Here is a 24,736-nt window from a genome sequence, read left to right on the forward strand (position 1 = left end):
TCTCACTGCCGGGTTGGCTCCTGTGCTCGAGGGGTCTTTCCCTCCGCAGGGCTGTGAGCCCCTCCAGCCCAGGGCAGCTGCCTTCCCCTCTGCAGGGCTGTGAGCTCCCCACCCCACATCTAACCCACCTGTATGGGGAGTGGCCTGTGGCCGGGCTCCCGAGGTCCCCAGGTGAAGGACATTTACGGCCCTACCGAGGGTAGTCCAGGGCCAGGGCGAGGGGGGTCCGCGGCGAGCTGGGCCGGGAGGGCAGACGCCAGGGGTCGGCCCGGCCTTCCTCCTCGTCCTCGCGGAGCAGGACCCCGGGGTGCAGGCCTGTGACTGTCCACAGGTTCTGCGTGCGGCTCCGGGCAATCTGAGTGGGCTCTATCGTCGCGAGGGCCACCTTCCCCCGAGGTCAGGGCAGCAGGGTTCAGGACAGGAGGCGCGGAGCCTGCAGGATCCTCGGGCCGAGGTGACCCAAGTGGCCCCGGCTGCTCTCCCGCGCCCGCGCCAGAGCGGGGTACCCCTCCTGGGCCCTGCAAGTCGGAGCGGCAGCCCTCGGCTCCGCCCACGCCCACCCTCGAGCCACACCCCACCGGTGGCCCCGCCCCGTCCTCCCGGCCCCGCCCCCAACATACCCGGAGCCACGCCCCACCGGGGGTTACGTCATCCCGGACACGCCCCTTCCGGCCGCGCCCGCCACAGACACCGCCCCCTTCTGCAGTTACGCCCCGCCCCGTGCCGCCGCGTGATTGACAGCGCAGGGCTGCACCAGGCCCTGGTCTCCTGGTGGAGCTGGGGGCCTGAGGTCTTCCGTCGCGTGTCCCTGGGCGCCGTCCCTGCCCTGTGCCCGGTCGTGCGGACCCCCGCCCTGCAGCCTCCAGCTCGCCAGGACCTAGGCTCTGCCCTGCGCTTGTGGGAAAGATAAAGTATTTCCGTGAAAATTGAGCTTGCTCCAAGGTGAGATGTAAGGTGTAAAGTCCGAACTGCACTTAGTATGACTGATACCAGGACTTAGTGATGTTGTGACGTGGATGGTGGTGAAGATGTGAAACAGCGCCTTGATAAAGTTTATATCCATTACTTGTTCAAATGATAACATTTGGGACATAATGGGTAAAATAAAAATATACTCTAAAAGGACTGTCGGGCATCCCTGGTGACCCAGCGGTTTAGCGCCGCCTTCAGCCCCGGGGTGTGATCCTGGAGACCGGGATCGAGTCCCAGGTCGGGCTCCCTGCACGGAGCCTGCTTCTCCCTCTACCTGTGTCTCTGCCTCTCTCTATGTGTCTCTCATGAATAAATGAAGAATAAAATAAAATAAAATAAAATAAAATAAAATAAAAAGTACTGTTACCTGATTTTTCTTTCTTAACGTAGCTATAAGAAAACGTTAAACTACCCCTGTGGCTCCCACCACATTTGTGTTGGGTGATGGTGCTCTGGACACTCACATGTGGATCAAGACACAGTGTGCCCTGTCCCCACCCTGATAGACTCTGAAAGCAGGTGTGTTGTTGGCGGTGTCACTGTCATATTGGAGCTTGCTGCTACATTTGCCTTCCCAGGGCTCTGCTGAGAGCATGTTCTGTGAGGTCCCCTGGAATAGGATGAGGATGTGAGGCTCAGGAGGAGAAAAGACCTCCTAGGTCACTTAGCCCGTGGGCAGCAGCAGCTTCTCCACCCTCCCATTTGTCCCATCTTGTCTGTTGGACAGTGAGCACACTGCAGACTGATCCTTGCTGAGACCCAAGTGCCTTCACTGAAGGTCAAGCTGCCTCTGGATTTCGCTGTGCACATCACATTATAAGCCAAGACCGTGAAAAGCTCCAGGTGACAGGCTCTCTGGGGAACCCAGGAAATCACCTAAAACCTGAATCCCACCATAACTCTCCAGCTCTGGTCAGGTCTCTTGGGGAGGAGAGGCCGACAGAGGCAGAGGTGGGCTTGCAGAACTGGCACCCCGGTGCACCAGCTTTATGCCCTGCAAGTCTTGGCTTCTTCATCCCCAAATGGAGCATGGCTTGTAGGTTTTCTCTGAGGGTGAGAGAGAGAAGGCATTCCAGTTACGGGGAACTGGGCCAGCACGCAGCACACCTGAGTAGAGTCCATCTATTATTGTTTTGTGAAGCGGCTTTGAAAATGATCAGGGGCTGCACACTCTTGGGTGGTAGTTGTTAGTGCAAATGGGATTAGGACAGAGTGGTTAAGATGCCATCATTCCTGTGGGGCATGTGCTACGGTAGCAGACCAGGGGGTGGGATGGCTTCTAGTGACATGGCTGTAACTCAGACTCAGAACTGACTGCAACTCTAGTCATTTTTTGAGAGTGTGGTTAAAATGACAATGATGCTGGTGGTGGTCTGGATTGTATTCTCTACTCGGTTCTCTCTCAGATATTCCCGTGGCCGCTCCTTCTTGCCATTCAGTGTCATCTTCTCCACGAGGCCTCCCTGAACCCTCAGATCTGAAGTGGCTCCCCCAGTCACTCCATCTCATATCCTTTATCTGAAACTATTTTTTAATAAAACTAATTTGTCTCTCTCCAGTAAAATGTGACCTCCTTGAGAGCAGGGGCCTCATCTGTTTTGTGCTCAACCTGGTCCAGAGCAGACCCTCAGTGGCCCTGCCTGCACTAGGCCTTGACAGCCAGGTTCCCTGTGAACACTCAGTAAATACTGGGTGACCACATGAATGAAAGCACAGTCCCCAATCTCCTGGCTTCTCCAGGGTGAATATCCACAAAGGTTCTAGCTCCTTTGTTATTTGGTCTCTCGCTCTCCGGAAGGCATTGTAGCCAGGCTCCATCCTCTTCACATCCCCTAACATGACACTTCTGGTGGAGCTGGGGCAGAACAGAGCAGAGAAGGGCTTTCACTTCCCTTATTCTAGGCTCTATACTTTTATAATAGTATAATAATACTATATTATTATGATAATACTATATCCAACCTCCTCGGGTTGGAATAGAAACTCTGAGAGGCACTTTAAGCCAAAGATGCAGATGGGGGTGTGTGTGTGCGTGGCTAGCGACTACTTCATATACACCTGGGCCACCATGACAGGCTGGGGGTCTCCTGTGAGAACAAATGAGAGACCACTAAAAACTATCTGAGTCAGCTGCTGTGTCTGGCTGACTGTCCTGGGGTCACAGGGTTCCTTGCTCACTATCTCTGTGTCCACATCCATGGTAGAAGGTGGCTGTCCTACTCCGTCTCACTTCCCACAACCACAGGTGACAGAAGGGTGATTCCAACTCCATTCTTGTGTCCCAGGAGAGGATCTGATTGGTTCAGCTGTGTATCTCCCATCCAATCAGCTGTGACTGGAAGGTGGGGGTAACACCTTGCAGAGGTGGCTGATGAACCATTGTAGGTGGGTAGGCAATCTTCTAGGAAGGAGCTGCCCACAAGGCTTAAGTCACCCCAAAAAGGCCTACTCACCAGGAGTGACATTAAAACCAACAGTGGCATGGCCAGACACCGTGCAATGGTGTGGACACTGGCCAGAGCCCTGGAGTTTTCCCCAGGTTCCTGTGGTAAGGCATGCCCTCTCCCATTGGCTGGTTGTGGCGAGTGAATGAAGGCAGTACTGTTAAGTCCCCAGACTTTGCCTCATTCCATACGGGACAGGCACATTTAAGATTTTATTTATTTGACTAGAGAGAGAGAGAGAGAGAGAGAGAGCGCAGATAAGCAGGGGGGAGGGGCAGGGGGAGACCGGGGAACCCAACGTGGGGCTGGATCCCAGGACCCTGAGATCATGACCTGAGGCTGAAGGTAGATGCTTCACCCCCAAGCTGCCCAGGCGCTCCTGAGACATACATTTTAGATTCACGTTCAGATCCTACAAGATCTCTGTGAAGGGTCCTTCCACGGTTCAGCTAACCTCAGGGCCTCCTACGGCCTGCTTCTGTCGCCAGGATAGCGCCCCGGGGAGCTGGCCAGGACACAGCACTGCGTGACTATCTCCCTCCCAGGTGTCCCCTTCGTGTGTGTGGCCGGGAGGGCACACTCAGAGCACACAGCCATGTGGCGGCCAGGCAGGCAGGGAGTCTTCTCCGAAGTGGGCTCTGCCTCCCATCACTTCACACAGCTCTCCTGGGGCGGCATGAGCCTAGCCTGCACTCCGGTTCCAGGCGGCTGGGTGGGCAGGTGGGAACGTGCTAGCACTCTGGAGGCTCTGGGGAGGCCTCCCGCTCATCAGCTTGTCTACAGAGGGCAGGGGCTGGGTGCAGATCCCGAAATCACTTGTGGTTAGAGCCAGCGGCTCTAACTCTCCAAGCCCAGGTGTTTCCATTCTAACCGTGAAACAAAGCACGGGAGGGAGGACAGCTGCCTCCCCTGACGAGCAGCTGCGAGCCAGAGCTTCGTTCCCGCGGGTCTCAAGAGGCTGTGCCTACAATCTGTGCTGCCAGCACAGGGCCACGATCTTGCACGTTTCCGAAGCAAGGGCTCAGCTGCCCGCTTCCTCCATCGCCAACCGCTGCTGCGGTCACCTCTACCTACCGAGAGGACCCGCGCGGCCCCGACCGCGAGGTACCCGCGTCCGGCGGGGGCGGAACTAGCCCGCGAGCCGCGACTACGGTAGAGAGGGCCGCGCGGCGGCGCATGCGCGAGCGTCAGTGCGCATGCGCCCGGGCGCGTCCATCTCCTGCCCCCCCAGCCCCCCGTCCCGATGGTTCCGCCCGCGGGGGGCGGGGCCAGGCGCGGCGGGAAAATCGGCGCGGAGCGCGGCAAGACTTCCGTCCCTCCGGGTCGCGGTTCCAGTCCCTGCAAGCGCCATGGCACAGCCCCGCCTCACCGACTTCTTCGCGCGCCGCCGCCCCGGGCCCCATGCCTCCCGGCCGCGCACCAAGGCGGCTTGGCGCACCCCGAGCCCCACCGAGCCCGCGCTCCGCGCCCGGGTCCGCACCCCGGGCAGCAGCCGCAAGCGCCCCCGCCCGCCCGCCGAGCCTGCGCGCGACCGCCCCGCGCCCCCCGCGCGCCGGAGGCTGCGGCTGCCGGCGGACGCGGTGAGGGGGAAACTGAGGCGGGGGGTCTCCGCAGACAGCAGGGCGCCGGCTTGCTGGGGCCGCCCTGAGAACCGAGCGCCAAGGTGCGGGCGGAGGGGCGGCTAGACGTCCGGCCTGCCGGCCAGGGTGGGCGACGAGCGGTCAGGGCCTCGCGCTGGACTGCAGCAGACCCGCGTGGGCGCCGGCAGCGCGCCTTCTGGCTGCTGGGGAAGTAGGAGCCCTCGTTCACCCCTGGGGTCCTGCCCACCAGGTCTCCCGTCCGGCTGCGCCGGCTGTCCCTGACGCCCCGGAGGACTCCTCTGACCCTTCTGACCCGGCTGCTCTGGCCGCCCCGGCTGTCCCTGACGTCCCGGACTCTGCTGACCCTGGCTCTCCATCTGACCCGGCTGCCCTGTCCCCGCCGGCTGTCCCTGACACCCCGGGTGGCTCTGCTGACCCTGGCTCTCCATCTGACCCGGCTGCCCTGTCCCACCCGGCTGTCCCTGACACCCCGGGTGGCTCTGCTGACGCTGGCTCTCCATCTGACCCGGCTGCCCTGTCCCCGCCGGCTGTCCCTGACACCCCGGGTGGCTCTGCTGACCCTGGCTCTCCATCTGACCGGGCTGCCCTGGCTGCCCCGGCTGTCCCTGACACCCCGGGTGGCTCTGTTGACCCTGCCTCTCCATCTGACCCGGCTGCCCTGGCTGCCCCGGCTGTCCCTGACGCCTCAGATGTCCCTGCTGCCCCAGCTGCCCTGGCTGTCCCTGGCTCCCCAGAGCAGGTCCCTCTCTCAGCAGGTCGGCTGCATCGCCTGGCTGCCCAGGAGAGCAGGGTGAGGCTGAGGCTGGACCCAGGGCGGGGGAGGTAGGGTAGAGTGGTGTGGGTGTGACTGGCCAGCTGATGGCATCTTGTGTCCACAGGCCTCCTCAAAAGTCACTCTTTCTGAGCTCAAGTCGTGTCTACAGCGGGCACGGGAGCTTGGGGCTCGGGCCCAGAAGCTGAGAGCAGGTGCCCAGAGGAAGGATGCTGGGGAATCCAGCGTACCCAAGGACCAGGGGCACCCAGCAGGGGCGTGGTGAGTCCTGGGGGGGTGGTTGGGCTGCGGAGGGAAGGCTAGGCTAGTGGGAGCACAGGCAGGACAGGACTGCCCCTTCCACGGAGTCCACCGACAGTCCTTCGGATCCCCGCCCTGCCCCTTGCTAGCTCTGCGCCCTGGCTTCTGTGAGATGGTGCCAGTTCTGGCCACAGGCTGTCCTCCCTGTGGTCATCATGTGCCTCTTGGAGATAAGGAAGCCAGGGTTGGGGGGGCCCGGGACTTTCTAGGTGAGCAGATAAGACCTGGCAGAGCCAGGTTTGAAGCTACAGGTTCTGCCTCCATCTCAGTCACACTCTTGACTGGTAGATGGGGCATGCGGGGGGCTTTGGGAACTGCTCTGTGGTGTGGCATGGGAGAGGCTTCCAAGCAAGCCCTGGCTCTGGGGTCTCCCTGGCCACCCTGCCTGCCTGCCGTTGGCGTGGGAGGGGTGTGGGTCTGGTGCTTCTCTTGAGGCCTGGCTCCCTCCCTGGCAGTGGAGAGAAGGCACCTGCCTACCAGCGCTTCCATGCCCTGGCGCAGCCGGGGCCTCCAGGCCTCGTGCTGCCGTACAAGTACCAGGTGCTGGCAGAGATGTTCCGCAGCATGGACACCATCGTGGGCATGCTCTACAACCGCTCTGAGACCGTGACCTTTGCCAAAGTCAAGCAGGGTGTCCAGGACATGATGCGCAAGTGAGTGGCCCTCAGGGGGTGGGGGCCTCGCCCTGCCCGGTGGGCTCTGACCCCAGCACCTTTCCTATAGGCGCTTTGAGGAGCGCAACGTGGGCCAGATCAGAACTGTGTACCCTGCTTGTTATCGCTTCCGCCAGGAGCGCAACGTCCCCACCTTCAAGGATGGCATTAAGAGATCTGATTACCAGCTTACCATCGAGCCAGTGCTGGACCAGGGTGAGTGTGCTGTGGCCAGGTCCACGCAGCTCTGAGCCTGTTTCTCTGCCAGTGACTGTGGAGGAGACATGTGGTCTAGGGGCTGGGCGACTGGGTTGACCTGGCCTGGAGGCTCAGGCCTGAACCCTTCCCACAGAGGCTGGCAGTGCAGCTCCCCAGCTCACGGCCTCACACCTCCTGCAGCGCCGGCAGGTCTTCAGCCAGAATCTGGTGGAGCGCGTACGGGAGCATCACAGGGTGAGTGGGCGGCTCTCGTAGGAAGTGTGCCCAGCTGGCCCTGGGCTCTGTACCCTCCTCCAGTGCCCCAGCCCTTCCCGTCAGCTCTTAGTCTTAACTTGCAGGACACAGGCCTTCTCGAGAGGCTGAACTCCTCCTCTGCTGCCTCCTATAGGGTGGGTGCCCAGCTGGGTAAGGGTGAGGAGCTTGGCAGGGCAGCCTCAGGCTCCAGGAGGTTTGTGATGGGTTCAGTGGGTGCCGTTGGCCCTGCGGAGCACCCAGAGCAGAGAGGGGCAGGAAGTTACCTGAAGTCATCCGGCAGGGACAGGGCCCCAGTGAATGTGCCCAGGGTCACCCAGTACCCCCTGCCCCCTTTTCACACAGGCCTTCCTGGCCTCCCTGAACCCTCCCATGGTGGTGCCTGAGGAGCGGCTGACACGCTGGCACCCACGCTTCAATGTGGACGAAGTACCTGACATCGAGCCAGCTGAGCTGCCCCGGCCACCTGCCACGGAGAAGGTGGCCACCGCACAAGAGGTGTTGGCTCGTGCCCGCAGCCTCATGTCACCCAGGGTGAGACTGTGTCAGGGATCATAGGGGCAGGGCAGCCCAGCCTCCACGTGGGCACCGACCAGTCCCATCCTTGGCCACGCACTTCGTGGGGGTGGGATGTGCCCTCCCTGCTGGCTAGCTTTGCCCTGGGGCAGCGATTATTTGCCCTGATACACAGGGCGAGCTTGGGCTGGACAGACCAGTGTCCACAGGGATGGGGGAAGGCTTCTCTTCATAGACCAGTGTCCATGTGGATGGGAGAAGGCTTCTCCTCACAGACCTGTGTCTACGCGGATGGGAGAAGGCTTCTCCTCATTTCTCTTCTTTGCCCTGCCCCAGATGGAAAAGGCCCTGAGTGACCTGGCTCTGCGTACGACCAAGCCTAGCAGCCCTGGGGCCCCCAGCCCTGCCCTGCCGGCCACCCCACCTGCGACCCTGAAGGGGGTGTCCCAGGACCTGCTAGAGAGGGTGAGTGTTTGGGGTCCTGGAAGGAGGGCCATGGGGGTGGCTTTCCACTGACTGTTCCCGGGCTCCTGCAGATCCGCTGCAAGGAGGCACAGAAGCAGCTGGCGCAGATGACCCGACACCCAGAGCAGGAGCAGCGACTGCAACGGCTGCAGCGGCTGCCCGAGCTGGCCCGCTTGCTGCGCAGCATCTTTGTGTCCGAGCGTAAGCCTGCGCTCACCATGGAGGTGGCCTGCAGCAGGATGGTGGGCAGCTACCCTGCAGCCATGAACCCCGGTGTGTGCAGGGGTTGGGGCTGGGCCCTCTCAGCATCCCTGAGTCCTGGGTGAGGGTGGGCACTGTGGATTTGCCACCTGCCCCCTGATGTGTTTGGAGCATCTGTGTTGTGGACTGGGTGGGCACAGTGCTCTTGGGGTCATCTCCAGCCTCTACCCTTATGACCCAGCCAGTCCCCGCTGCAGCCCCACGGGACTTCAATTCCCTCCAAGCCAGGGGTGGCTCCCCCTTGGGGATGGGGGCTGGCCTGGGGCTCATTGGGGGGGCTCAGCATTTCAGCGAGGCTGTTCTGGGTCCCCTTCCCCATCTACTCATACAGACCAGCGTGGTGGGGGCTAGAGCAAACGGTGGGCATCGGGAAGGCCTGCGGACAGGGCTGGGTACCCGTCCCCTGGGGTTAGCACCACTTAGCTATGTACACACCCCAGCCTCACATATCCCCTGTCTGCAGGAGAGATGGAGAAGCACATACGGCTCCTCTCTGAGCTGCTACCCGACTGGCTCAGCCTCCACCACATCCGCACAGACACCTACATCAAGCTGGACAAGGCTGCTGACCTGGCAGGTGTCATCATGAGGCTGGCTAGACTTGCTCTTGCAGAGGCAGCACTGTGAGCCTTGCGGACACTGGCCTCAGGCTCCTGGCCCACCCGCTGTGTCCATTTTACTCCCATTAGGAACTCTATGCACTTTCCTCCCTTTTGCACTCCCCACCAGGCTTTCTGGCCGGTGTGGATGGTCTACCCCAGAGCAGCGTATCGTCATTAAACTGGTTTCTGTTGGCGACTTTGTCTTGGCTGTTGGGGGTGTAGAAAAGTGGGGTATGGGAGAGGTGGCCTTGTGGTCACTGGGCCAGGTAGTTGACACCCCCTAGATGTCCACATAGGAATCCAGGGTGATCCAGTGGGCTTGGTGCCCCCCTAGATCCTTGTAAGAGGCAGGCAGGCTGCGAGACCAGGGTGGTAGGCCACTGGCTCTGAGGATGGAGGGAAGGCTCTGGAAGCCAAGGACATGGTGTTCCTGGAGCCTCTGGAAGGAACTAGACCTGTCAAAACTGACCAACACTTCCAGTGTCTAGAACCCTAAGAAAAGGTGCTTCTGAGCCACCCTGGTGGGTGGGACTTGTGAGAGCAGCAACCAGAAAGCAGTTTGGGCAGTACCCAGTCTCTGCTCCTTCTAAGGACATAAGACAGCTGGCTGAGGACAGTACCACAGACAGGCCCGCCCAACCTGCCAGGTAGGATTCCTGCACGTCCTTGCCCCCAGGCCCAGATCCCACTCCTCCCCGGCACCTGGAGGAAGAGCAACCAGTGTAGCAAAATAGTTTATTCATCCTCTCTGTGTTTGTACGTGGAGCTGCAGGGGCCTGGGCACTTCCAGAACTGCCAGAAGGGCCCTGAAGGTGGCCCAGGCACTGGAACAAGGCAACTGTACAAAACCGTTACAAAAGTGCAGGCAGATGGCCGGTGCCCCCCAGCAGCCAGCCACCAAGTTGGAACTCCCATCTGCCAGGCTGGGGCCCATCACTCATACTGCAGGAGAGAGAAAAAGGGGACAGGGTCCAGCTTCTCCCTGCCCTTCAGTGATGTCAGCTCCACCAGGCTCACGCACTCCAGTACCTTGGCCTGCAGTTGGCCCAGCAGCTCACAGGCTGCACGCATGGTTCCTAGGGTCAGCAGGGGGCAAGAATGAGGCCCTGCCTAGCTGGGGCCATCCAGCCAGGGGAGGCTGTGGGTAGGTAACGAGGCTCCCAACTGCCCATGCAGGGTCTTGGTGCTCCCTGGTAAACTGTAGAGTGCTGGGCCCCAGTCCACTTCTCCCACTCCCGTGGCGGGGCACATTCTTCTACCCCTAGCAGCCGTAGTGCCAGGTCCTTTTTGCTAGGGGGAGACCCTCACCTCCAGTGGCCAACAGATCATCCACAACAACCACCTTCTCCCCTGGCTCCAGGGCATCTCTCTGGATTTCCAGCTGAGCCTGTGGACGGGAAGCAGAAACATGGTCTGCACATCTCCGGGAATGCCTCTGGTGTTCAGAGCCTCAGAGGGGACAGACAGGAGGCCAGTCTGAGCCCTGGTTCTTCGGCTGTGTGAGCCAGCCTGGTCTCCCAGACACAAATCGAGCAACAACCACGGCCATTCCCAGCCCACTCACCTTGCCGTATTCCAGTGTGTATGAGGCAGACACGGTGGGGCCAGGCAGCTTCCCTTGCTTTCGGATGAGCACACAGCCTAAGCCGAGTTCCTGGGCCAGGGAGGGGCCAAACAGGAAGCCTCGGGAGTCCAGGCCTGTTGGCAAGAGCTGGGGTGTCAAGGGGCAGTGTGGCCCAGCAGCATGAAGAGCCCCATGGGCCCATACTAGGGAAGGACAGGAAGCCTTTGCAAAGACAGCAGGCTCCTAGGTTTGTTGGCTCCAGCCAGAAAGGCAGTGACCTCTATCCTCTTGAGGACACTGACCCAGTACCAAGTGCAGGGACTGCTGGGTGCTGGTGGGCAGGAGATTGGGAGCTGGGGCCACAGAGGAGGTGTATCCTGTGTGGGGGTGCAAGGAGCTGTGCGGCTGCTGGGTTATCTGTCTTCTCCCCATAGTGCTGCCTCAGGTATCTGGGGAACAAGTAACTATAGAACAGACCCAGATGCCCCTTAAGCATCCTTCAAAGCTGCATCTGCCCGAAAGCAAAAGTGCAGGGCCCCCACCTGGGAGGGCCAGGGGATGGGGCTCATGCAAGGCCAAGACCTGCGGGGGGTGCTCCCTGAAGCCCCATGTTGGGGGAGGATCCACAGCTCAGTCTACACTGCAGAAGGGGAACACCACTATTCTTGGCCTAGTGGACTCTTGGCCAGACACACCCTGGGAGAGTCAGCCCGGTCTCCACGTGTCCAGGGCTGAGGACCTGGGACTTGGGGTGGGGGAAGGGGGTGACCTGGGCCTGGGCTGTGCCACCAAGGCTGGAGGGGAGGTCACCAGCTAAACACTGATGCAGTGCCCAGCCTGTCCCCTGAGAGCTGGCCCCAAGCAAACGCTGGGCGCCCCTCCAGTGTGCGCTCTGTTCAGGGGAGAGGGACACCCCTGCGGCGGCAGGGGGCGGGCGGGACTAGGGGGGTATGCCCGGGGCACGCTGCGGCAGGGGGCGGCCAGGTCGCCGGGAGGGGGGACCCCGGGATTCAGGCGCCCGCCCACTTGCCCACGATGTAGTCGATCTTGCCGCCGTGGGTCTTCCTCAGGTGGCTAGCCAGCAGGTGGATGGAGGCGCGGAAGGAGTCGGGGTCCTTCAGGAGCGGCGAGATGTCCCTGGCAGGCGAGGTTAGGTTAGGCCGTGTGAGCCCAGGGGTCGGGCCCGGGCCCCGCTCACGCCCCCGCCCCGCCCCGCCCATCCGTCCGCGCGGCCCACGTGGCTGGCCCAGCCGCACCTGAACAGCACCCCCGGGACGGGGAAGTCCGGGAAGCTGCGGATGCGCCGCGCCACCAGCTGCAGCTCGGGGTCCGCCATCGCGAAGCCAGAGCGCGTCGGCGAACCGCTGGCCGCAATCTGCGCCGGGAGCACGCCGGGGCGGGGCGGGGCGGGGCGGGGCGGGGCGGGGCGGGGCGGGCTGCTCTGCGCCTGCGCGGGGGGCGGGGCGGCGCGGGCGGGCTGCTCTGCGCCTGCGCGGGGGGCGGGGCGGGGCGGGGCCGGGCCGCGGGGCGGGGCGGGGCCGGGCCGCGGGGCGGGGCGGGGCCCGCCGCTTGCGGGGTTACCGTATTTCACCGAATCTCGGGTGCCGGGGTGGTGGAGACGCGAGGGTTTTTCTGTACCCTGAGCAAGAGCGTCCCCGCCGAGGGTGGTCTAGGCGGGCCGGGCGGGGCCCCGAGGGACCGTCGGGGAGGAGGGGGTGCTAGGGCCGCCGCCACGCCCCGCCTCCTCGGGGCCTCGGGGCGCGACCCGCGATCGCACCCCGGCGCACTCTCCCGACGCCAACTTCCGCGAAATGCAGCTCTTAAAAGAAAAAGAAACCACTTAAAATTCTCGTTACTTTATTCGAATGCTTTATTCTACTTCCTCCTTCGTCATCTCCCCAGTATTACAAGGACGCAGCTGTGGCATCGGCATCAGTGCGGAGACACGAAGATCCCCACCCCCCGCCCCGTACGGAGTGGGGGCGCGGAGGGTCGGCAGGAAACACCCGCGTCCACACCCGCTGGAGCCCAGGGGCAGAGGGTTGGCAGGGCAGCTGAGGCACCGCTTACCCCCGGGGTCCTGGGGTCCGGATCCTTAGGAAAGTGGGAAATCCAAGGTGCCCTCCGTTCCCCCGGGGCCGGGGAGGCCTTCCTTGGCTGTGGCCAAGATCCCCTCCCCAGTCACAACCCACCATCGTGGGGTGCAGGGGGCCTCTGCATAGGGCCAAGAGGCCAATGCAGGATTTGGCAGGGCCGCCTGGGGACAGCGGGCCCTCTAGGTCCTGGGATGGAACCCAGCACAGAAGAGGTCGGCAGGCCAGCAAGAGGGTTCCGAAGCTCCGGGCCAGGTCTTGGGCACCAGTAGCCGTGCAGGTCCCGCTGGGGTGCAGATGAGGTCCATTTGGCATGGGCAGAGCAGAGGGCAGCTGGGGCTCTTCCAGCATGGGAGCCCTGGGCCAGAGTCCTTCTCCCTGCAGGATCTGGGGGGCCCAGGGGCAGAGCCCAGGCCTGGCCTGAGTATCAGCCACTGCTAGTGGGGCCAGGAGCACTTCTTGGGGGTGGACTCCGGGGGCGTCAGGCACTTCCCTAACTTTTCACAGCCTGGGGGCGCCCAGTTCTGGCAATGACAATTAAGAGAGAACATGAAGTTATTTTAACACTTCTGGGCTTTGCAGACTCCCGCCCTGTCCCTGTCCTCCTTGGCCTCAGGGCCCAGGAGAGGAGCTGCGGCCAGGCTTTTCAAGACAGGCTGATCCAGGAGGTTGCTCACAACCTGCTCAAGATCCTCCATAGAAAGCTCTTTGGTTGTCAGCTGGGGAGAGCTGGCTGGCTTCTGCAGTGGCTCTATGGGGTACAGCCCCTTGGCTGCACACTTACTCTATATAGCCCTGTTTCTCCTGGCACCAGAGACAGATTCATGCACATCACTGTGCCTTGGCAGGGAGACTCAGAATCACCCTGGGGGCACTCCCCTGAGAGGGGGCCAGAGGCTGTTACTGCATCAGGGTATCAAAGGCAGGGAGAGTCCCGGGTGAAGGTCTCTCCTACTGTGAATGGCATCACATGGCACTGGTGGCTCCTGCAGGGTGGGGCCAGTCATGGGGGCAGGGCAAATTTTGGATAAGGTAACTGTTCTCAACCTTTGAGGCAGAGCAAAATGACAGGGTGTGTGCACAATACAGATTCTGAGGCCCGTCTACCCATCTGAGGGGGCAGGGAGAGCCCGGTGTCTGGTGTGCAGGACAGCTGGCTGGGGCTCAAGGGCTGTGACTGACTGCAGGGCTGATCTTGTCAGAGACCAGAGTACACCATACCAAATCCTCATCCTGGCTGGGCTGGCAGGGGTTCATGTGCGAGGAGGGTAGAGGGCAGAGGGCAGGACCTTTCCTTCCTCCAGGTATGGTGAGGACAAAGGGCTTTGCACACACGTGCGCCCACCACGTTCACACCCATGTAAATCACACAGCGCTCCAGTGGCAGTGCTCACTCTGAAGTGTGGAGGCCAGTCCACACTGCTCCAGGCTGCTTGCAGGATGGAGAGGGGGGTGTCCTACACTCCTTCCGGGTCCAGGGGTCAGTCAGCTGTGGCAGTCCCCACGGTGCCCAAGGGAGGGCGGGAAAGGACGTGGCCACCTAGAGACCCAACCTGGGCCTGCAGTGCATTTGCTGACCTAGGAGGAACTTGGGGTTGGGGACAGCTTGCTTTCACAGGAAGATTAAAAGCAGGGCTTGGAGTGGGCATCAGGGGCTCCTCCCTGGGCCAGGGGCGGAGTGCTCTCAGGCTCCAGGGATCAAGGCACCTGAGGTCCTGAACCAGGGTCCTTCCTGTGCCACTGCTGTGAGTTCAGCACCCAGACAACCCCTGCTGGCTTCTGCCCCCAATGTCTTCCATACGGAGCTTCAGGACACGAGGCTCCAAGGTGTGGTGGCCCTGGCTAATGAGGTAGCTTTGCCCACCCTTTAATCATGCTTAGCATCAGGAAAATGCTTCCAATGCCTGACTCTATTTTCCTGGCACACCCCCTCCACCCCACGCTACACTTTGACTCCCCACCCCCCACCCCCCACCAGCAGGCTGGACTCCACAAAGCAGCTTCAAAGGTGCTTAGCTATTCTCAAAATTACAGGGCAGGTCTGGGGAATGGGGTGCTCGGGGGAGGGGCTGTTAGGCTGGGAAGCCAGGCTAAACCATCCTGAGAGTGCTCGGTGGGTTCTGGGGTGCATGTGTCCCTGATGAGACCTTCAGGCCATCAAACGTGTGCACACCCCACATGGGTGTGGCTTATCCAGCACCCGCAGAGGAGTCAAGCCCCTCCCCCACCCCCACGCCAGGTCTGCTCCAGGGCAGCAGGAGGGAAGTGGGGCTCTAGCCTGTAGCCCCAGCAGCTTCTGAAAGTGTGCTGTTTGCTGGACTCCTGCCCCACTGCCCAGGGATTGCCTCAGCTGCCAGAACCTGCTGCAACCCTAGACTGCTCCATGTTGAAAATATGGGTGATGATCTGGGGTGTGCAGACTTCATGTAGCCCTGGGGACACCCTCCCCACATCGGCAGCCCGTGGCATGTCAACCACTTACCATGACTGCCCGGTCACACACATTGAGTTGGGGCTGTCCAGGGACCAGGGTCTTCTGGTGTTGCTGGACAACGGGGGTGACCCTTTGAAGGACATCCAGGTACTCAGTGCTGGCAAAGCTAGAAGCAAGAGTGTTAGGTCACTGAGGTAGGGAGGCCCAGGCAGGTTGGGAAGGGGCCTGGGGGATGAGGGACCCCTCCCTGATGGAGATGCCAGCCAGCAGCCCCTCACCACTCTATGCACAGTGGGGGTCCTGCCCAGGGGCAGGTGTGCAGCTGGGAACACTCCCCACGCACGGGGCTGCAGGCACAGTGGCCAGGACTCCTGCCTCGCCGTTCAGGCTCTGAGCCTTGGCCGGCACCGCCGGGAGCACCGCCAGGGTCAGGGCACCCTGGAACAGACCCATATCTCTACAGGCTCCTGGGGCCTTGCCAATTTCTCGGGCCTTCTGGCCCAGATTTGTGTAGCAGGAGCAGCTGGTCCTGTCTTGCTCACCCTGGTCTCTGGGCCTGTAACGGTGCCCCTCCCAGCTCTGCCCCGCTCAGCAGACCCTCCACCGTGTCCTGTAGGCTGTGCTCATAGCACACACCACCTGCAAGCTTTTCAAAGCCTGTCTCGAGGCCTGTGTGGAGGCCTGTGTGGAGGCCTGTGTGGAGTCTTCCCCCGATTCTGCAGCCAAAGGCACTGGGAAGAACAGGGCACAAGCTGCATTCAGCAGTCTCAGGGCCGTGGTGCAAGTGCATGTGGGAACCCTCCTGAGCTGGGAACCCTCCTGAGCTGGGTCTTCTTCCCAGAACTGTGTCCCACCCTAGGTCTGGGTCTCCTTGTCTGGAGCACGGGCACCAGGGCTGCCATGTGTAAGCTGTGGGTGATCCTGGGGCCAGTTAGGCAGTTGGTAGGCAGAGGGACAGCACATGGCACCTCCAGAAATGGCCCTGCCACCTGCTCCTGTGGTCCTGCTGGGTCTTGGCTATGAAGCTGCTTCCAGGGGCAGGTGGAGGGCTTGGACTGCTTCCTCCCAACCTCCTCCCGGCTCAGCCTGATTCCTGACCACACTTGTACCTGCCTCTGGGTTCCAGACCACGAGGGGCTCCCAGCATCCCGCCGTGAGTGTCCTGGAGCCTCCATAACAAATGGCCACAGACTGGGGCTTAGACAAGCAGAATCTCTTCCCTCCCAGTTCTGCAGGCCAGAGTCTGAGACCCAGGCAGAAACGACCCCCCTCTCAGAGGCTCCACTTCTGCCTCTGTTTTCCTGTGGCCTCTCCCCTGTGTCTGTGGCCTGTCTTCTGCCTCCTGTGGATACTCTCATTGAATTTGGGGCCACCCTACTCCAGGACGACCTCATCTTCACCTTCATCTTAATTACCCCCACAAAGTCCCTCTTGCCAGTAAGACCATGGATGAGTTAGTGGATGCAGGTGTGGGGGACATCTGTTTCCTTCCCACAGTCCTGGGCATCTAAGCTGGACAAAGGTCCCAGGATGTGTCTTGAGTACTCTGGGTGGCCAGACCGGGAGGGTGAAGTCCCAGGGTGGGTCTTTCCAGGCTGGGGCTTCCTGCCACATACAGTGGTTCTCATCCACCCCACACCCCCGACTCTCAAGCCCCCACAGCAGCTACCCCCGAAGGCAGCGTGGGGTGGGGGTCAGGTGACTGGGTCACAGAGACCAGTGGAGTGGGAGACATGGATGGCAGGCCAGGGCAGAGGCGGACACCAGAGGACAGGCACTGCAGACCTGTTGGGGCAGGAGGACCCATGCTTTGCTTGGTGTTTTTACAGGTCTCCAAAGCTCAAGGCATGCATGTGACTCTCTGGGAATACCAACCCCCTAGTGTGTGCCTACAGTTAATGGGGCCTAGCCAGGGTCTTCCTGGCGCCCTGGCTCACCTGAGGGGGAACCTCTCCCCAGGGTCTCGTCCCAGGTGGAAGATTAGGGGCAGCTTCGTGTGCTCCTCCTGCGTGTGGGTGGTGACTCCTGAGACGTTCTGCCCAGGGCAGAAATCAATGCCCTGAAACAAGAGGCCGGGAGGGGAGTGAGTGCCATGTGTGCCCACACCCTGGGAGCCTAGGAAGCAGTGGCCATGAGCTCTGCAAGGCAGGCCAGTCCATCTCATGGCTGTGTGCTGCATCCCAGGATGCTTGAGTGAGCATGCGAGGGCCAAGCATGATGGAGGACGGTGTCTTTCCAATGCCTCGGGCTCAGAGCTGCAGAGCCATCAGGCCTGTATTCTTGTACCACGCTGGCCCCCCTTTTTTGGGTGGGGAGAGGTGAATCTCTTTAAAATATGTTAGGAGCGCCCGGCGGGCTCTGTTGGTGGGGCATGTAACTCTTGAGCTCAGGGTTGTGAGTTTGAGCCCCACCTTGGGTGTAGAGATTGGTTACCAAAAAAAAAATCTTAAAAAAAGATTATTACTTAAAATAAATAAACTATTTTAGCCCATATTGGCAGCTTGACCTTAATTAACTTCTAGGGCAAAGCTGCCCCACCTGGTCAGCCTCCTGCAGCCTCCTCGGAGGCCAGGAAGAAATGGGAGGCCCAAGTGCCGGGGAACAGGCTAGGACTGAGACAGATGTGTGGCCAGTGCTCCCACTACCCCCTTCCTCCCCAGGCCACCCCTGCCCTCAGGGTTCCTGGTGGGAGCAGCTTCTGAGCTGCATCTGAAAAGGGAAGTCACCCACTCACCCCCTCCCCCCGCCCTCCTCCCCTTCCACCACCACAGCAACTTCTTGCAAGATACATCCATGAAGGCCAGAGAAACAAAAGCAAAAATGAATCACTGGGACTTCATCAAGATGAGAAGCTTCTGCACAGCAAAAGAAACACTCAACAAAACTAAAAGACAACCCACAGAATGGGAGAAGATATTTGTAAATGACCCATCAGATAAAGGGCCAGTGTCCAAGATCTCTAAAGAACTTATTCAACTCTACAGCAAAGAAACCAACAATCCAATCATGAAATGGGCAAAAGACATGAACAGAAATGTCACAGAGGAAGACATAGACATGGCCAACAAGCACATGAGACAATGCTCCGCATCACTGGCCATCAGGGAAACACAACTCAAAAGCACAATGAGATACCACCTCACACCAGTGAGAATGGTGAACATTAAGACAGGAAACAACAAATGTTGGAGACGATGTGGAGAAAGTGGAACCCTCCTGCACTGTTGGTGGGAATGGGAACTGGTGCAGCCACTCTGGAAAACTGTGTGGAGGGTCCTCAAAGAGTTCAGAATAGAGCTGCCGTGCGACCCAGCAATTGCACTGCTGGGGATTTACCCCAAAGATACAGACGCAGTGAAACGCTGGGACACCTGCACCCCGATGTTTCTAGCAGCAATGTCCACAATAGCCACACTGTGGAAGGAGCCTCGGTGTCCATCGACAGATGAATGGATAAAGAAGATGTGTTCTACCTATGTAATGGAGTATTACTCAGCCAATAGAAGTGACAAATACCCACTATTTGCTTCGACGTGGAGGGACCTAGAGGGTATTATGTTGAGTGAAATAAGTCAATGGGAGAAGGACAAACATTATATGGTCTCATTCATTTGGGGAATTAAAAATTAGTGAAAGGGAATAAAGGGAAAGGAGAGAAAATGAGTGAAAATATCGGTGAGGGTGACAAAACATGAGAGACACCTAACTCTGGGAAATGAACAAGGGGTAGTGGAAGAGGAAGTGGGTGGGGGGTTGGGGTGACTGAGTGATTGGAACTGAGGGGGGCACTTGGTGAGATGAGCACTGGGTGTTATGCTATATGACAGAAAACTGAACTCCAATAAAAAATCTTAAAAAAAAATGAAAAGGGAAGTCAGGGTGTGTGAGTGGTCCTGGTGCTGGGATGCCCCCCCCCCCCAGAAACGCCGGCTACCTGGCGGATAGGATAGGATCCCCAGGGGATCCTGCTGCACTGGTAACCCCAGGACCCTGGGCAGTTGGGCTCCAGGCTTCAGCCAACACAGGACAGGTCTGGAGAGGTGGCCGTGACCTGTGCCCATGAACCCCAAAACTGTGAGCTGGGTGACATGCTTGTGCCACTCATTTCTCCACCATGAGCACCTGGAAGGCTTTCTGTAGGCACCAGTGTAGTCAACGGGCAGCCTGCTCTGACCCTCTCTGTGTGTGTCACAAGCAGCTGGTCAGCAGAGCCGTCAACATTCTGCCTTTCAAGAAAGCAGGGTGGTTGGAAACCCATGACATTCCATTTATCTGCACTGAGCTGTGATTCCTAAGTCAGTGGCTGGAAAAATACGGAGAATTGAAGATGCAGAGGGCAGTGAATAACGGAGGCACAAGTGGGTTCCACAGCGGGTTACCCCTGACCTCCTGGGAGCAGAAGTGCTGGAGCATACGTATGGATTCAACAATGGGAGAGATCACCATCCCTGGCATGAAAACGTTGGCAGCTCGAGGTCTCGAGAGAGCATGCAAATCATCATTTGGATGCAAATCAAATAACCCTATTTAATTAAGACCTGCTAATTAGCACAGGATTCCCCTTCTGTCCCGTGAGGGAGGCTGCACCTGCCCCATGTGGCCCCATTCCCTCAAAGCTGGGGCCCTGTGCAGAGCTGCAGAACTGGGAGCAGGGAGCAGGGCACACCTGACCCTCCTCAGCCCTCACCCTTGGAGCCCTGCTCTTAGGTTAACATGTGTGGGACGTGATCCGGACATGCACACCTGTACCTGGCTCCTGCTGTGCCCCACACTGCACATGGCTCTTGCCATAGCCTCGGCCAGCCCCTGCGGTGGCAAGGTCACACACCTGTAGGGACAGTGATCCCTCCCCTGCTCAGCTGGCCTTGGGATGGGGTGGGAAAGCCTGACCTAGGATGTAGGTGGGCCCCAGGGATGTGAGTACAGCTGGTACACTGCTAATAGGGTCCATGTGGGTGATCCCCAGGGATCACAGACCTCCATTCCCCGCTGAAACACACCCCCAGGCCCCTCCTTCAGGTGGTGAGCCTGCCCTAGCCAGGCAGCCCCAGGAGCTTCTGAACATAGCAGGCCCTAGCATGGGAGCCCTCTGGAAGGGCTGGGAAGAGGTAGACCTAAATCCTGCTGATGCTCAGTGCTCGAGGGGGTGGTCGGTGGCCACGGGGATGCTGTTGCCCTTACTTCTTGGGCCCTGCCCCCCTAACACATTCCCTCAGCCACCCTGACCCCTGGAGGGGGAAGGGCCATGGGCACAGTGGTGTGGGCAGCCCCTGTGTGAGCCCACTCGGCCATCTTGTGTCGGGGCCATTGCCTCCCAGGGACAGATGCTCCTGATGTCTACACACGGGAGAGACAAAAACCCTGTGCTTTATCTCCCAAGACCTCAGCAGCAGTGCAGAGCAGACCAACCCGGGAGCTGCCACAGACAGCCCTGTGGGGTGGGAGCGCATCTGCTGGCTTCTGGACAAGAGGAGGGAGCACTCACTAGCTGCAGAGTGGCCTGGCTGGGGTGTGCTGAAGTGTCCTCTCCCGACCCTTCCTGGCCCTAGCACACAGTCAAGTCAGAACAGGTCACACAGGGAGCTGTTCTACCTGCAGAACCTTCCAGACTCTTCTGATACCCTATCTGAAAGAGGCTCCCCCAGCTCTTCTCAGTTTCAGCCTGGGTGGGAAGCTGGGACGGGTCTCATTTGGGCCGGGGCTGATGGGACCAGGCCCCAAGAAGTCCCAAGAGCCTGGAGAACCAGGGAGCCATGGGAGGCCTGAGTGGCTTCTGGAACCCCAGCTGCTCCTGTCCACTAGGACCCTCGAGCAGCCAACAATGGGACTGGAGATGGCCCGGGGAGCCATGCGTTGTCACGGGAGGGGCGGTGGGGAGGGAGAAGTGAGGCCATACAGCTGCCCTAGCCCCGTACTGCCAGGGTCTGGGTTTTCAGGGCCTCCTATGACTTCTCAACCTCTGAGCACCTGAAGGGCAAACTGCACGCAGCCCTGTCTGACAGGAGGTGGGCTGCCAGGTGCTCAGGTTGGCTGACATACCTGAACAAAGGTGGGGAAGAAGAGCAGGTGTGGGAGCCCTGGACGCAGGGAGAGGGGGGGATGGGTGCCCACATTCAGGGAGCCCAAGGTTAAGAGAAAAAGCCAGAGGACAGGGCTCAGCCATGCTTTTTGCTAACTGTGTTCTGGGAGAGCTTGGGTACTGCTACCACAGTGAGTCTGGGGGCCCACAGGACACTCCTCTGGGTTCACTCCAGGTGTCAGAAAGCAGAAGAGAAGCAACAGTCCAGCTAAGCTCACTGCTGCCAGCTCTTGCTCCTGACGGCCAGTTGGGGACATGTGCTGGGCACGGGGAGGAAGTGTACCGTCCTGGGCACTGGGCTCTGACTGCGTGCCTGGGGCAGTGGCCCCTCATCCACATGAGGCACCGGGTCTGGGCATTGGTACGGGTGTGCCCACAGCCAGGCCCACTTGCCTCATCAGCTTGGGCACCAGATCCTCTAAGTCTGCAACTAACTGCACGCCGACTGGTACATCACGTCCTTGCACTCAGGTGGCTTTGCTAACCTAAACTGCTCTTCTTTCCAACTAATGAACTGAGATCTGGATGCTCAGAGGGGTGGGGGTGTCACCCTGAAGGCCCTGTAAGAGGCAGGGGCTGAGGCCCAGGAGGGGCAGGACAGGGCAGCAGAGAAAGCCACACGCAGCCTCCAGGACAGATGCTGGGAGGAAGATGCTGCACCTGCTGTTTGGTGGGACCAGCGAGCACCTGGCCAGGTGAGAGTAGGTGGGACTGGGACAGGAGGGGCCAGAGGAAGGAAAATCGGTTCACCTGAGTCCCCCAGGCCTCTGAGTAGGGTCAGAGCCTGTCCTGCGGGATGTCTCAGTAGGGGGAGTCCAGGGTCCTAAGGAGCTATCCCTGTAGCTATGCCCTGTCACTCCCAGCTTCTCCCTATGGTGGGTGAGTGAGGAAGGTGGTGAGTATGAGACTCCTGTGGCCACCAGCCCTTAGCGGGGGCCTCTGGTTCTCTCCACCTGCTGCTCTGCTCTGGACAGGATGGTGGGGGGTGCAGTCCACGGCGCCCCAAGCCCCTTACCTGTCTGAACTCCTCCCAGGAATTGGTCCAGGTCCAGAAGTGGGCCTTGTACTGGCCAAGGGTGACTGCCATCAGTGTATCTCCACGGTAATAGAATATCGGCCTATTGGGGAGGGAGGGATGGGGTTCGGTGACACAAGAAACGTGTGGGCTCACAGTTATGTTGAAATTTTACAGAAAAGACCATGCTGAGCTCACACTGGCGCAAAGGTTAATGGGTCCACCAGGCTGCCAGGGGTGAGCCCCATGGTTGGTCCCCTGGGGGCGAAGCTGGTGGCAGTTGTAGAACGGCCCTGGCCTCATCTCAGGGCAGACAGCCTGCTAAGAACACCACTATCTCTGACACCCCCTCCCCACCAGGAAACAAGCTCTTGTGCCAGGTTTCAAGTCAGAAAAGACAAGCAATGCCGACAAACACCTAACAAAGCCATCTCATCCCTGCCCTACAGCCAAGGCAACTGTGTAGCTCCCAGGGCAACAGGTGCCTTTCCTGGCTACATAACTCAACATTTCAGAATTTACATCCTTCAGAGCAGCCTATGACACTCATTTGGTTTGAACAAAACAGCAGCTGTCTCAAGCTGGGGAGCAGTGGGAACATGAAGAATCCAGCAAATATGGACACAGGATGGCGCTGGGCTCCAGCTGTCTGGACATCGGTCACTTGGGCAGACAGGTCTGTCCTCCTTCCAACAGCCCGAGGCAGAAGGATGCTGCAGGCAGGAGGGAGGTGTTTCTACCTTGAGACCAAGACCTGGATGTGCCCAGAGGCCCTAGGTGCTGTGAATGGTCTCAGAGGACCTGGGCTCATGCATCAGGATGCTCTCAAGCCACAAAGTCCCAGGGTGTCTCCTCATGTCCTCCCTCTGCCCCAAGCCAGCTGGGGGAGGAAACCTGCTGTGTTAGCCAGGTCTGGCTGTTACCTGGTGCTGGAGGGCCAAAGGTGGTACAGGGGCCAGTGCCCAGCTGGAACCTACCTGTCTGTCAGCTGGCCCCTCAGCATGGCAGGTAGCAGGTCCAGGCCGTCAATTACCCTGTCACTGGGCGGTGCCAGGCCTGCCAGGGACAGGCTGGTGGTGAAGAGGTCCATGATGCTGCCCAGCTGGTGGCTCACCTGAAATGACAATGGAGGTGCACTCAGGATGCCCTGCCCTGACTAGATGGCAGCCAGGGGTCAGGTCCTTAGGCATAGGCCCTTCTGCTGCCCAGCAAGGGGCACACAATCACACTCCTTCCAGTGCATGTACATACCCTTGCCCTGTCACCTTTCCATGCACCCTGCCTTTTCAGCCTCAACTTCGCTCCAGGCTCTCCTGGAGCCCCTCAGGTCCTTAAAGGTCCAGCTGGCTTGTGTGCAGCTGCCACACTAACTCTTGGGACATTAGGGCTGAGTGGGGATTCCAACTGTCCCATCCCTAGTTCCCAAGCCTTCATTTCTGTGGTGACTATGAATTGGAACCAGACAGAAGTGAGAAGATGGTGTAGGAAGAGGCCAGTGGGGTCCAGCCTGGTGGACCTGCCCTCTCTGAACCTGTCTGTCACCATTATTTTAACACTGAACCACTGTGAATTTCCAAATCAGGTGAGAGCATAGTGGGAAAAAGAGGCCTGTGAGGCCCAGAACATGAGGAGCTCCTCTAGCATGAGAAGGGGCAGCTGGCCAAGGCTGACAGGAGGATAGGTAAAGACTGGACAGGCAACTGATGTTCTAGGTGACCTTGGCCCAAACTGAATGCTCTAACTCCATGCAACCAGCAAGACAAATCTAAGGAAAGGAGCACTCTTGGCAAAGAACTGCCTGCTGGTCTCGACAGAGACCCTGCCTCTTCAGCTCCCCTGCCTCTTCTGGAGCCCACTGAGTGCTTTCATCCCATCCCACCCCACAGAGCCCGTGGCCCACTCTCCCCAAGCCTGGATCTTGGGGGTGAGGGCCCGGCCAGGAGGAAGAGCTGGAGTCTGTTGGCAGGTTTGGCCAGGCAGACATCCCCTGTGTGCATGTTGTTGATGAATCCAACCACTGCTTTCCTCACCTGGGAGGACCCCTGCCTCTGCCAGGGTATCACATGATAGTCCCCAGACATGAGGAAGTCTGTTTAGACACTGAGCACACCAGCCATGGCTGCTCGCATTGCTGGTTCTATAGTCCAGTGTGGAGGGAATGGGAAAGCCAATGTTTGATTTAAACCTTTGCAGAGAGGAGGAGGTGGCGGCCAATGGCATTATTTCATTCCCATGGCTTCTCTCCCTTGTCACTTTGAGACAAAAAGAGAGAGAGAGAGAGAGAAATAAAAAGAAAAAAAAGAAAAGAAAGAAAGAAGAAAGAAAGGAAGGAAGGAAGGAAGGAAAGAAAGAAAGAAGGAAAGAAAGAAAGAAAGAAAGAAAGAAAGAAAGAAAGAAAGAAAGAAATTAAGAAAGAAAGAAATCCAGATATTTTAGCTACCTGGAATAAATAAATGGGGAGGAGAGACTGCTGTGTGGATGGCATGGTGGGGTA

General features: G+C 59.5%; 3 protein-coding genes across 4 annotated transcripts in view; 1 reads left to right on the forward strand and 2 right to left on the reverse strand.

Annotated features, from left to right (window-relative positions):
• The first annotated feature begins 4,703 nt into the window (after positions 1 to 4,703).
• Positions 4,704 to 9,250, forward strand: CDT1 (chromatin licensing and DNA replication factor 1). The gene is made up of 10 exons (XM_055305475.1): positions 4,704 to 4,996; positions 5,247 to 5,807; positions 5,896 to 6,050; positions 6,545 to 6,742; positions 6,813 to 6,958; positions 7,095 to 7,195; positions 7,559 to 7,747; positions 8,066 to 8,194; positions 8,266 to 8,467; positions 8,919 to 9,250. Exons 1-10 carry the CDS (start codon positions 4,766 to 4,768, stop codon positions 9,080 to 9,082), a joined length of 2,076 nt encoding a protein of 691 aa, XP_055161450.1. The 5' UTR covers positions 4,704 to 4,765; the 3' UTR covers positions 9,083 to 9,250.
• A 528-nt stretch (positions 9,251 to 9,778) lies between these two features.
• On the reverse strand, positions 9,779 to 12,019 carry APRT (adenine phosphoribosyltransferase). 2 transcript variants are annotated; one of them, XM_055305477.1, is made up of 5 exons: positions 11,878 to 12,019; positions 11,652 to 11,758; positions 10,622 to 10,755; positions 10,366 to 10,444; positions 9,779 to 9,999 (listed from the first exon to the last, which is right to left on the reverse strand). In XM_055305477.1, exons 1-5 carry the CDS (start codon positions 11,955 to 11,957, stop codon positions 9,995 to 9,997), a joined length of 405 nt encoding a protein of 134 aa, XP_055161452.1. In that variant the 5' UTR covers positions 11,958 to 12,019; the 3' UTR covers positions 9,779 to 9,994. The 2 variants fall into 2 exon arrangements, with proteins under 2 accessions (XP_055161452.1, XP_055161451.1); XM_055305476.1 differs by having other exon boundaries at positions 9,779 to 10,133.
• A 442-nt stretch (positions 12,020 to 12,461) lies between these two features.
• GALNS (galactosamine (N-acetyl)-6-sulfatase) overlaps positions 12,462 to 24,736 on the reverse strand; it is a 28,267-nt gene continuing 15,992 nt past the window's right edge. The window contains exons 10-14 of the mRNA XM_055305478.1: positions 23,220 to 23,356; positions 22,243 to 22,345; positions 17,086 to 17,207; positions 15,197 to 15,314; positions 12,462 to 13,238 (exon numbers count right to left, since the gene is read on the reverse strand). Of these exons, the coding sequence (XP_055161453.1) occupies positions 13,152 to 13,238; positions 15,197 to 15,314; positions 17,086 to 17,207; positions 22,243 to 22,345; positions 23,220 to 23,356 (567 nt within the window). The 3' untranslated portion in view covers positions 12,462 to 13,151. The remainder of the gene's footprint in view (positions 13,239 to 15,196; positions 15,315 to 17,085; positions 17,208 to 22,242; positions 22,346 to 23,219; positions 23,357 to 24,736) is intronic.

This window comes from Nyctereutes procyonoides, unplaced genomic scaffold (genome assembly GCF_905146905.1).
Source record: "Nyctereutes procyonoides isolate TBG_1078 unplaced genomic scaffold, NYPRO_anot_genome, whole genome shotgun sequence".
In the NCBI taxonomy this organism is placed as follows: domain Eukaryota; kingdom Metazoa; phylum Chordata; class Mammalia; order Carnivora; family Canidae; genus Nyctereutes; species Nyctereutes procyonoides.